The sequence below is a fragment of the Festucalex cinctus genome, chromosome 14 (genome assembly GCF_051991245.1).
Source record: "Festucalex cinctus isolate MCC-2025b chromosome 14, RoL_Fcin_1.0, whole genome shotgun sequence".
NCBI classification, from domain to species: Eukaryota; Metazoa; Chordata; class Actinopteri; order Syngnathiformes; family Syngnathidae; genus Festucalex; species Festucalex cinctus.
In genome coordinates, this window is record NC_135424.1 from 13,553,931 (window position 1) to 13,565,969 (window position 12,039).

The window sequence follows — 12,039 nt, forward strand, 5'->3', positions numbered from 1 at the left end:
GTTGCGTTTGGTTCTGATATGATGTGTGCACACAGGTAGAGGCACCAAATTTGTAAAGCGTCACAGAGTCCACACACATGAAGTTGAACTGGGTGCGTTTAAGGCAAACTTAGGAGCCATTCAGGAAAAAAGAAAGAAAAAAGTGAGTGCGCATCCGCTGATATGGCAAACTCCTCTACACTCATTTTGAAAAATGTCTGAAATGCATATTTAAAACTCTTGTTCCCTGAAATGTCAGACATTGCCGTCTTTATTCGTAGGGTGTTCCCCTTTCTCAGACTTTGCTGTCAGAAGGCGGCTCTCCCAGGCTGCGGACGATGTCACTGAAGGAGGGGCGCTCCTTGAGGCTGGGGGCCCAGCAGCTGACCATCAGCTTGTACATTTTGGAGGGGCATCCTTCTGGTGGGGGCAACTTCAGCTTGCCGGTCTGCAGGCCTGCAAGGGGAAGGGGACACAAAAAATATGAAGATAGTTGGGAGCAATATAATATAAAAAGAAAGCCCAACACTGACCTTCGAGCACTTCATTGTCGCCAAGTTTGCTGTACGGCATTTCCCCGTGACTGAATACCTCCCACATGAGCACTCCGAAAGCCCAAACGTCAGACTTGGTGGAGAAGTCGTCCTCAAACACAGACTCTGACGGGAGCCAGCGCAGGGGGATCCAAGCTTGTCTGTAGTGATAGTACTCACTGTACACGCACAAAGAACAAGCACTGTCAGGACACCAAAACGGTCTTCTCAGTACCGACTCGTCTGACCTTTTGTAAACGTCTTTGCTGAGGCTGAGCGACGACACTTTGATGCGTCTCTGACTGCTGATGAGGCAGTTTCGGGCCGCCAGGTCTTTGTGAACAAAGCGGTGATTGGAGAGATGCTCCATCCCGTGAGCCACTTGGGCACAGATGGAAACCTGGGAAGAGGATGGTTCAAAAAGACATCCTCATAACATTGAATGTAGAAAGAAGTAACACAACAGGTGCTCTCCAAATTTGGTGGGCAAAAAATGTTGGTAAAAAGCCTCTTTGATTAAGTGATTAATCAAAATTCCAAGATTTGAGTAATAAAATGAAAAAATATAATCGTTCGACAGCTCTAATTTAAACGGGATGTGTATGTGTGTGTGTGTGTATATATATATATATATATATATATATATATATATATATATATTTTTTTTTTTTTTTTTATATAAATATTAAGAACTTTGAAAGGCAGATTTAAGGATCAAGTTTACATTTTAATTATAATTGGGGTCATTTAAAAAAAAAAAAAAGTGTGCTAATCCTCCACCCTTACTTTGGTCTTGGTGCTGATAGGCTGCGATTTCACTTTGTCATCTTTGTTTTTGGAAATCCTCAGGAACTGTTTTAAGTCTCCCTGGTTTGACAAAGATGAGAAGAAAACACGAGTGAAGCACAAAGTCCTCATGAAGCGTCGACACGCGTCCTTCAGTAAGCGTACCAGGTCGTAGTATTCCAGGACCATGTAGTGGGGCTCGGCCTCTCTGCACAGCCCCAGCAGGCGGACCACGTTGGGGTGGTTGAGCTTGCCGAACATTTCCGCTTCCCTGCGGAAGTCCAGCTGAAGCTGCTCGTCTCGTGTCTGGAGGCTCTTCACCAGCACCACCGTTTCCTCCTCCCGCTCCTCGATGCCCTTGGCTTTGGACAGCAGCACCTCGCCAAACTCCCCTTTACCTGCGTCACACGTCGCACTTATTGCTCACGCCCCCAACAGGTTTATTTATAACTACGCGTTTGAATCCAGCTGGTGAACGTTACCCAAGGTCGTGATAGTTTGCAAGTTGGCTCGGGGGAAGTGCAGCTTGTCGCTGTTAACGTGGCTGTGGCGCTTCTCGGTTGTTGCCATGGTACCCATGTTGGTGAGTGCCACCTCCTCCTGGATCTCAGTGGTGGTGTGGCCATTTTGTTGAACAGCCCCTCCTGACAGACACAATTAACAATGTTTCGAGAATGTGGGTGCTCGCATGACTTGACAGAAAATATATGAGTGCGGCATTCTACAACCACCAACGTATAAACATTTATCGCTTACAAGAATCCATGAGTATATTGCTTCAGGCCCCAATTTCTCAAGGGAAAACAATGTAACGAGATCCTTCATAAGCAACACAAATTACAACTTGATCTAAAATGGTGTCATATTGCGAGGCTGAACATGTTAAAAGGAATATTTTCATGTTCATTTTTAATTGCGAGCAAAAGCGAAACCTGGAACAACCACCAACAAAGCCTCAACTGTAGAGCTGATCCGAAACATGTTTAAATGATAATGAATTTGGATGGATAGACTGATAACAGTGTATGGTCTTTTTTGTTGTACTCTTTGATTTTCACAATGACATCATTGTGTAGAAGAAACCCTTCACATCACAAAGTACAATTGCATAACACACAAACCACTTGGTAAAATTCTATTTAGGTGCAAGGGAAATAAATATGGCAAAAAATGTAATTTATTTCAGTAATCCAATGTGAAATTCACTTTCCATATATAATCTGTCCCTATATTTTTCTATAGCCTACTGCTGCAGCCTATTCCAACTGATCCTGGACAAGTTGCAGGACACATAAAAATACATAAAATATAACCATTCACTTCCAAGTAAAGCATGTGGACCACTACACAGACACCTTTCAGAAGGCCAATTTCTACCTAATGTCCTTATTAAAAATCCTTTTGTTTATGTAATATGTACAATTTGGGGTTTGGGGTCAAATCAGGCAATGTTTCACTCTGTGTGTAGTGAATCTACACAATTTTCTCTTTTTCAACTCGAGTTCATAAATGTACTTTTCCATAACATTTAAATTTATTGAGATTCACTACTCGAGACCTTACTCCAAGGTAACGTTTTTTTTCCCTATGGAGTTCACAGAACAACCACAAGATGGCAGCACACACCTTCACTTCTCAAACGTGTAGGGAAAAAAAGCTGAGGAAGTGCAGGAGTTCCAAACTTCTGATAGCCCGCACCCCAAGAAATTGTTGTATCCCAATTTAATATCCAAATCAGCCTTTTCATACTCCAATGTTTTATACCCATTTTAAGAAGCTCTTAAAACACTCAAGGTCTAAATGTTTGTCTTAACGATGCATACCATTGAGACACTCCATCTCTGGCTCCTCGCCATCTGGACGCTTGTGCAGTCTTTTGGCGTTGCGCCTCTTTTTGCAGTAGAACATGAGGCCGAGCACCACGATGATGTACGCCACAGCCGCCCCCACAGACAGCCCGATGGTTTGAATCATCTTGTAAGGCGCTCTGTCCTCGTCCTCGTCATGCGTCTGTGCTGGTTTATCTGTTGGGCGCAGACATCCGTGCCGTACGTTAATAATAAAAAGTAGCCAATCGCCTTGAATTTTGTCGGAGAAAACGTCTAAATTCATTTGCCATTTTTATGGATCTAGCCTGGTAATCTTCCCTGTTAGAAATTGGAAGTAGGAAGTATGATTGCATTTGAGCTTCTCGAAGCATTTTAATGAAAGGGTGACTGTACATTTAAGCTTCAGACTCCACACAGGAGACAAACAGTATTAGATCTATCGCCTGCCCAATTCCATCACCCCCACTGACAGCTGTGGTGTCACAGAGGCAGCCATGGTTATTAATCTGTCAAGGTGGATGACGGGAGGAGTGGGAAGGTTTAATGAACGCTTTCATCCAACACGTGGAATTGTGCTTTGTGTCCACGGTGTGTGTATAACTAACTCACCTACGACATACAGCTGAGCCACGCGGTCTTTGATGCTGCAGCTGTTTCCAGCCACACATGTGTATCTGCCGGTGTCATCTGTGGTGACGTCTGAAATCACCAGGGAGCCATTGGGCATCTTCTGGATCCTGAGAGAAGGAAATCATTCGAATTAAGGATCCTGGTAGCTTTGAATCATTTGCATTCAAATCAACTCGAATAGGAATGTCCCATACCACTATTTTCAGACCGATACTAGTATGAATACTCAACTCTTGAGAAGGCAACGATACCACTAATAATTCTGATATATTAAATAAATAAATAAATAAATACATAAGTAATAATAACATTAATAATAATAATAATAATAATAATAATAATAATAATTATATATATATATATATATATATATATATATATTCAAATTTAGCATTTTTCCTTAACATTGGATGAAATTAATTGTAATTTTCTTTGATCTTTGTATAGAACACACAATAAAATGAATTTTAATCAATAAATAAATGGAAATGTGAATATCTTAACTCATTTGTTCCCAATAATTTAGAGTTTTTTGTTTATTTTAATGTTTTAAATGTCCCAAAGATGTATTTATACATTTTTTTTCTTTTATGCTAGAGCATACAGAAGACTTTGTTGCAGTCTCTCAACTGCAAGGAACGGTGCAGAAATGGTAGTTATTACACAAACGGCCATCAAGTGGCAGCAGAGCAAAGGAGCTCAACCAGGGCCATGTTGAAAAAAAAACTCAATTACTCACAATTCTAAATAGATTTGTGAAAATTGATTAAACTTAGCTCTAACAGATAGAAATACACTTTTTTTTGCTGATGAAAGAAGAGACTTTAATATTTCTTTTGGTAGGTTCCATGTTTTTATAGCAATAGAACAATATTCTGTGGGCTTTACAAAATCAGTCAAAATCTAGTAAAACAGCCGGGAGCGAACAGGATTGCGTCTGTGAAAATGGCTGTGAGCGAATGAGTTAATGGGCATCTGTCGACGTATGCCTTTAGTTCTTGATCACAAAACAGCCACAAGGTATTTGTAAATCATATATATAATCTATCAAGTTCTTGAATGGATTGCATTTAAATTTTTGAGTGAGTGTGGATATCAGCTGCTTTTGAAGGGCAATTTTGGGGGAGTGTATAATATTTGAGGGTGTTGTTTAAAAAAAAAAAAAAAAAAAAAAAAAAAAAAAAAAAAAAAAAAACAAGTGGTCCCAAATACAAATTATTCCACATTTAAATAATAAAATTTATTTTGAGACCCTGAAATGAGATCCCTTTGCAAGAAGAACATAATCAGGATAACCCATCCTTTCTGAGTATCCAAAAATTATGCATCACAATTTTATTTATAAAAATCCAGACATTAAAGTAGCCTGTTTAAATCAGTTATCCTAAGCTGATGATGCCATTAATTTATTTACCTTCTATTCTTACTGATGTCCAATGTCTTGTCTTTCACCATCCAGTGGATATGAGGCTCAGGGTTGCCGGTGGCCTGGCAATGCAGTATGGCCGTGTGGCCCTGGTACACTGTCGTATTCTCAGGCTCCACTTTAAAGCGAATGTACACTAACGGTGTACATGAAAAGGGACACACACAAAACAATACATTATCTTTAGTTACTCCTTGTTCTCAAGTGGCCGCAAACTAAAAGGCTGTGGCGACTGCGGTTGCTCACAGTCACACTCTGCTGGCCAAATGTAATTCATTACGAGGCTGTAAAATGGCCACCAAGAGCCAGTAAATGCTGCCGCTTACTGGGAATGATCAATGAATGTTTCCTCATGAAAGTACCCTCAAATATACTGAAACCACAATCGCTCGCAACATGGGAGTGGTGACTAATGTGGTTGTGCAAGTTCCTCTTCAAGCTCCCACAATGATGAATGAGCAGCTTACCTGCCACTGTGAGGGACACCATCGCTCTGATCTCCCCCTGGAGGCTGTTAGAGGCGATGCAGGTGTAATTGCCAGCGTCACTGCGGGTGACTTTGGAGAAGTGAAGCTGGCCGTTTTTCTGCTCCACACGGGGTGGAAGGTCTCCTCCGTCTGTAGGGGGCGACAAAGGACAGCGGAAAAGCGACATTAAAAACAAAAGTTTTACTCATAGTACAATTACAAACAATTTATGATGCTCATCTGGTCAGAGATTACTGCATTCAGGCATCTTCCACAATTTCTTAATTTATAAAGAGTTAAAATCCCCTCCATGGTTACATCTATGAAGAAGTGAATGTCTGAGCTACATCAAGTTGCATATCCTAAGAGCTTGTTAATTGATACTACACAGCGACAAACTGGGGGAATTTACTATATTATTCTCCTATATCTTCAACTGCATTTTCCATTTTGACACTCTAGTATTGAGATCTTGGAGCACACCTGCTTTAGTCCAGCGGATGGTGGGACTTTCTCTGCCTTTCGCCGAGCACTGGATGGTGATCTCATTATCCAGCTCCAGGCACTGGGAGGGTTGTGGGGTTGGGGTGAACTTGAGCTTCTCTGAAACAAGTCAAAGCAACACGCGTACATGTATAACACACGTGGTTGGCACAGAGGGGAAGTGGTGACGCATGTCAAGCTAATTAAGGATGTTTGAAGTAATTTTTTTTAAAATTTTAAATCAGTGGCAAATTTCATACTTACACATCCAACATTAAATTATGTACCAATGTTTTGCAAAAATAGGAGAAAGAACTTCAAAAAACTACATGGTTGAAGATGAGTAGAATGTATTGTATCCCGCAAATGTGCATATACAGGTTTCACATTTCGTACACTCTTAAAATTGAAAGAAAACTTTTGGACCAATATTAAGGAAGTTACACAGTGTAAACATGTTTCAGATTGAGTGAGTTAAAAAATGTTCAGACGTGAGTCAAGTTTGCCATTTGTTCTGAATCTCAGCACTTTCCGTACCTTAACTCATTTACTCCCCCCCAAAAAAAGTTCGATTTTAAATGTTTTGTGCCCCAAAGACGCATTTATACATTTTTTTTTTAATGCTAGAGCATACAGAACGCTTTGATGCAGCCTCTCAAACGCAATGAACGGTTGACGAAATGGTAGTTATTACACACACGCCCAGCAGGTGGAAACAGAGCAAAGGAGATCAACCAGGGCCACGTTGGGGAAAAAACGCTCAATTGCTCACAATTATAAATAGATTTGTGAATATTGATGAAATTTAGCTACATTCTAATGCTAATTGCTGCAAAACGGAAACAGATAGAAATATACTTTATTTTCCTGATGAAAGGAGAAACTTTAATCTTTCTTTTGGTAGGTTCCATGTTTTGATAACAATAGAACACAATATTCTATGAGCCTTGCAAAATCAGTCAAAATCCAGTAAAACAGCCAGGAGCGAACGGGATTGCTTCTGTCAAAATGGCTGGGAGTGAATGAGTTAAAAATGCAAATTCAAAGACTTACGCACACCCGAGAGAACCCTGCATAATTTGCTCATATACAAGCGTAAAGAACTGAAAAGTATCAGAGGCAAACATCTTATAAATAGAAAGTAGCCAGACATAACAATGACACGTCAGATCATCTGCAGAAGCATTTATCTTCAAGAAAAAGTGCTACAATGGAGGTCAGACTAAAGCTGTTGTGCATGAGTCACGTTTAACACCTCCGTGGGTGTCCTCCAGCTATTCCCTATTTTAAGAAACACATACACAAGGCCTAAAGGCATGACCACATTTGTTTCAGATTTTCTCTGAGCACTGTATTACTGATCTTTTTTTGGAAAGACTCCAAACACATTGAAGCTAAGATAAACCTCGCTGTCTTGCTTACCCAGCACGGTGACTCTGGCCTGGCCAGATAGTCGACCACCCACTGTTTTGGTCTCGCAGCCGTACATCTGTCCGTCATACACCTCGACGCTGTTGATCCTCAGGGTGCCATTCGGAAATAGTTTAAAACGGGAGTCCTGGCAAGAGGAGTTCAAGACAAGCCCAGCTAAATTGTCTGAAAATCTGTACAGCATTGTGGAAAAATTGACAATCATTTTTGGGCAGCAAAATGACTAGAATTTTTCATTATCAACATATATACAAATCCTACAAATGAGACATCACACAAGCCAGTGCGGAATGTGACAACTGACCTCTGGTGTGATCATGATGTTATTGCGAAGCCATGTGACCTCTGGTTCAGGCGTTGCTTTGGCGTGACAGTGCAGATAACCCGCTTTACCTTCTTCCAAACGACTGTCTTGTGGCCTTGTTATCCACACGGGGGCGGCTGCAGGAGAGCACACGTGTATATCACATGAGCACAGACGCTTTACAGCCCCTCTCACATGCACAGTATAATTGTAACAGCCAAGTAATCAACTGCATGACAGGAACCTTGTCCGGACAACCTAGCGCTAGACCTATAGGTCGGCAACCTGCGGCTCTGGAGCCACATGTGGCTCTTTAGTCCCTCTCCTATGGCTCCCTGTGGATCACTATAAAGTAGTAGTAGAAATTAATATATATATATTATATATTTTATTTTTTAGATAAAATATTATTTACATGAATTGAGATTAAAAAATAATTAAATATTCAAAAAACGTCAGTCCAAATTTGTAAGTTGTCAGAAAAAGAGAAGGGTAGATTTTATGTTATTTTTTAAAAGTTTTAAAAGTTTTTTTTTCTTTTTTAAATTCCTAACATGTCTAAAAAGTGACCATAAAAATGTCCAAAAAGAGGGAATGCAAAAATTACTGTATAATGTACACAAAATTGCCAAAAAAGTCAGAAAAGAAAATGTTCAAAAAGTGTCCATAAAATGTCCAAAAACAAAAGAAGAGAGGGACAAAATTAACATAAAAAATCTTTGGAATTGCAAAAAAGTCAGAACATTCATAAAAAAAAAAGGTAAAGAAAATGTTCAAAAAGTTAGTATAAAATCTAAAAAAAAAATCCCCCAAATTACCATAAAATTTCCAGAAAATTGCCAAAAATATCAGAAAATTGACAGCAAACAGGGAGAAACAAATGTGAAAAAACAGTCAATGTGCGAAAAAGGAAGATGAAAGGCAGTAAAATGACCATAATATCTTCATAACATTGCCAAAAGCATGTCAGAAATTTGCCAAAGGCAGAAAAGTCTAAAAATGTAAAACTAAGTCTGAAAAATTACACCAAAACAAATCCAAACACGGAAAATGAAAGGTAGAAAAAGATGAATCTCAAAGTATTAGTTGCTGCATATTTTTTTTGTTATGGTGCAGCTCTAATTGCTCTTGGGCCCTCAGTACATTAGGCTAACACTAAACACACTGTTTGCTTCATCATAATGTTCAAATGTTGAGAGATTTAAAACGGCTCTTTTGACAGTAAAGGTCGCCGACCCCTGCTCTAGACCTAGGAAACATTGTAGCGTAAACCCAGCCGAAGAAAACACATTAAAATAAAATGTATACAAAACAAAATATAAGTATATTGAATCAGTGTTTGACTCTCATTTCTTAAAATAAATAAATAAATAAATAAATAAATAAATTAAAAAAAAGAGAATAAATGCGTAATATATTGAGCTTGCTTTGGACTTACTGGCCACAGTGAAGGTCACATCCTGTGTCCTGCGACCTGCTTTGTTTTGAGCTACACAGGTATAGACTCCAGAATCGCCTGCCTCGGTTGGACTGAAGACCAGGTCCGAGCCATCCTGATACACTCGTCCCTCAGTGGGCACCCGCTGACCTTCCCTCTCCCACCAGACTTCGGGCTTGGGTCGTCCCCGTGGGGCGTTACAGGGGACCCGCTGCAGGGTGTCCGCTGTGAAAACTTTTGACGTCCTGGACATCATGTCATCAATCTCTGTGGTGTACAGAAGAAAAGTGAATGGAACACAACTGTGAAATTGCAGTCATTTACATCTTTGTGAACGCTAATCAACACAGTCTTTTGATTTGATTTTGAATATAGTGTGTCATTTTGCACAGCTATTTTTAGCTCAGATCTGTTGACAGATTTCTGGTATTTTAAGAAAATTCAATTTTCCCCTTGGTAATGCGGGAACAAAGGCAACGGTAGGAGACTGAGAATACAGGTTGCTTTAAGTAAGGGAATTAAATTAATAAGGGTCTTTGTGAGGTGAGCCATATCAAAGTCAGCAGCAGCTATGGATTTGTATTTCAAAGACTCATAAGACCTCACTGTATGATACATTACAGGGTGTATTTAACAATCATTAATCTTTGGTCAAGCAGACTCAAATTGTTCACTAGCTCCAACCTTTTACAGCAATCAGAATTAGTTAACACGAACAGAAAAAAATGCACATATTTCAGTAGATGAAAGAAAGGTTGAGCTGGGAAAGTAGGAGGTGGTGGTGGTGGAGGGTGTGAATATTTGGGCTGTGAAATGAATGAGGTGGAACTATGATGGAGAGACTGTTTAAACTTGTCACCAAATAATGACTTCTATTGTGACACAATCCTCTTTAATGCCTGGACGGATTACCATCAGATTAGGTGAATTAAGGTATTTAAATGGAGCTGTGGTTCACTGGGTTAAAACTGCAGATGCAGTCGTATTTCACTTAACCAAAAAAATAGAAGTTTAGAAGGAAAAAAAAAAAAAAAGGTCCTCTGGACAGGAGAAAGAAGAAAAAAATAAGCTGGTTCAAAACATTTGACTTGTATGCACTTGCATGTGAAAAGACTGATTAGTACACATCTTGACCTGATTTTAAAATGCAACAGTCATTTAAATACCTTTTAGGAGTTACTGTTCAAAGCTCATATTGCACTGACTGACACTATTATGGGCAATATTGTATAATAGTTCTCATACTGTATGTCTAGACAATGTTTTGACTGCAGTTTCTGTTTTTGAGTCATGCAGTTTTTATTCTCAGAGGGTTTATTTGTATCATGTTTCAAATACTGCTACTCAGACACATTTCCAAAGACAAATTCTATTAGTATTGAAAACATTAATGAATGTATACATATATTTAGGTGCAGTATAAGAATACTGTAAGCAAGTATTCAGCATCCTATATAAATCTGATGCATTAGTTTTATTATTATTATTCATTTTAAAAGTAGAAAAGCATTTTAAACATTAACACTGGATCAAAGCTGACATCTATCAATGTATTTTTCTGCGAAAAAGTTGGTGACTATTCCTAAGAAATTGTTGATAGCAGAGGGTCAACCAGTTTCAGTGAGATCATGATGTGATTATCCATATAGTATAAATACAAAATCTCATCGGGTCATGCCAGCTGTTATTCCATACCGACTTCCATGTTGTTATGATCACTATGATCACCTGATTGGCAAAACACACTAAGGGGAAGAAGTTAAGTGTTTCAGCATCTCTACGGTGAGGATACAGCTAGGCCGGATATCGATTATGAAATGTGATTATCTGCTGAGATATGAGCTCTATATGAAAGAGCCAACAGAAGGCAGAGCGATGCTGCACATAACTGAAATACTCTCAGATAACACTGTGCATAGGTGTTTATCAACTGCAAATTTGGATGGACGTGTGTGTGTGTGTGTGCACCTGCTATCAGTAGAGAAGCCTCATGCGTGACTTGGGAGCCGCTGACACCGCGGCCAACACACTTGTACAAGCCGGTGTTCCTGGGTTTGACCTGGGTGATGAGCAGTGACCCATTGGAGAGCAGGAATACACTGGAGAGAAAACAAAACCCATATAAACTTTCATCTCTAATCAATTATTCTTCATCTTGCCACTAGCGTACCATAATTTCCACCAATAACCCCACTGCCCAGCGTAATGAGTACCAGGGATCTGGCATGTTCCCTAACCGTGCTGATGCAGGGAAACATCTGGTGCACCAAGTTACTTGTTGTAATTAAGTCAAATAAATTGCCTCTACACAAGACACAGATAAGTGCCCTACATAGCAAGTTATTTTTAAAATGACTTGTGATGTTGGAGGCTCATCTTAATGGCCCAGTTTGACCTCTGATGGCTAAACAGTCATCCAGTGGCAGAGTGACAGACAGGGTGAGAATTAATTACAGGCTGACTGTGGTGTCCACATCTGGGGTGGATAGACGAAAGAGTGGCAGCAACTCAAAGAAGAGCAAAGGAATAAATTATAGTTAAGTAGGCTAACTGTAATTTATACATCATTTTTACTCTACAGTATATATTATAAATAAGTTACTTTACTCCAAGTAATTTATTTTTTATTGTAGTAACTGTATTCTAAAGTAACAAATGTATTTGAACTGTAATTAGTTTCTGTTGTCTAAGTAATTTACATACAGTTAAAAACAAAACCAAAAAAAACAGTAA

At 39.4% G+C, this 12,039-nt stretch overlaps 1 protein-coding gene across 1 annotated transcript in view; it reads right to left on the bottom strand.

Annotated features, from left to right (window-relative positions):
* Positions 1–12,039, bottom strand: part of ptk7b (protein tyrosine kinase 7b) — a 57,427-nt gene continuing 45,388 nt past the window's right edge. Inside the window, exons 7-21 of the mRNA XM_077496037.1 lie at positions 11,275–11,405; positions 9,307–9,573; positions 7,869–8,005; positions 7,556–7,691; positions 6,134–6,253; positions 5,651–5,800; positions 5,172–5,319; positions 3,737–3,864; positions 3,122–3,322; positions 1,781–1,942; positions 1,464–1,696; positions 1,299–1,379; positions 761–912; positions 513–691; positions 1–435 (exon numbers count right to left, since the gene is read on the bottom strand). Coding sequence (XP_077352163.1) covers positions 275–435; positions 513–691; positions 761–912; positions 1,299–1,379; positions 1,464–1,696; positions 1,781–1,942; positions 3,122–3,322; positions 3,737–3,864; positions 5,172–5,319; positions 5,651–5,800; positions 6,134–6,253; positions 7,556–7,691; positions 7,869–8,005; positions 9,307–9,573; positions 11,275–11,405 — 2,386 coding nt within the window. The 3' untranslated portion in view covers positions 1–274. The remainder of the gene's footprint in view (positions 436–512; positions 692–760; positions 913–1,298; positions 1,380–1,463; positions 1,697–1,780; positions 1,943–3,121; positions 3,323–3,736; positions 3,865–5,171; positions 5,320–5,650; positions 5,801–6,133; positions 6,254–7,555; positions 7,692–7,868; positions 8,006–9,306; positions 9,574–11,274; positions 11,406–12,039) is intronic.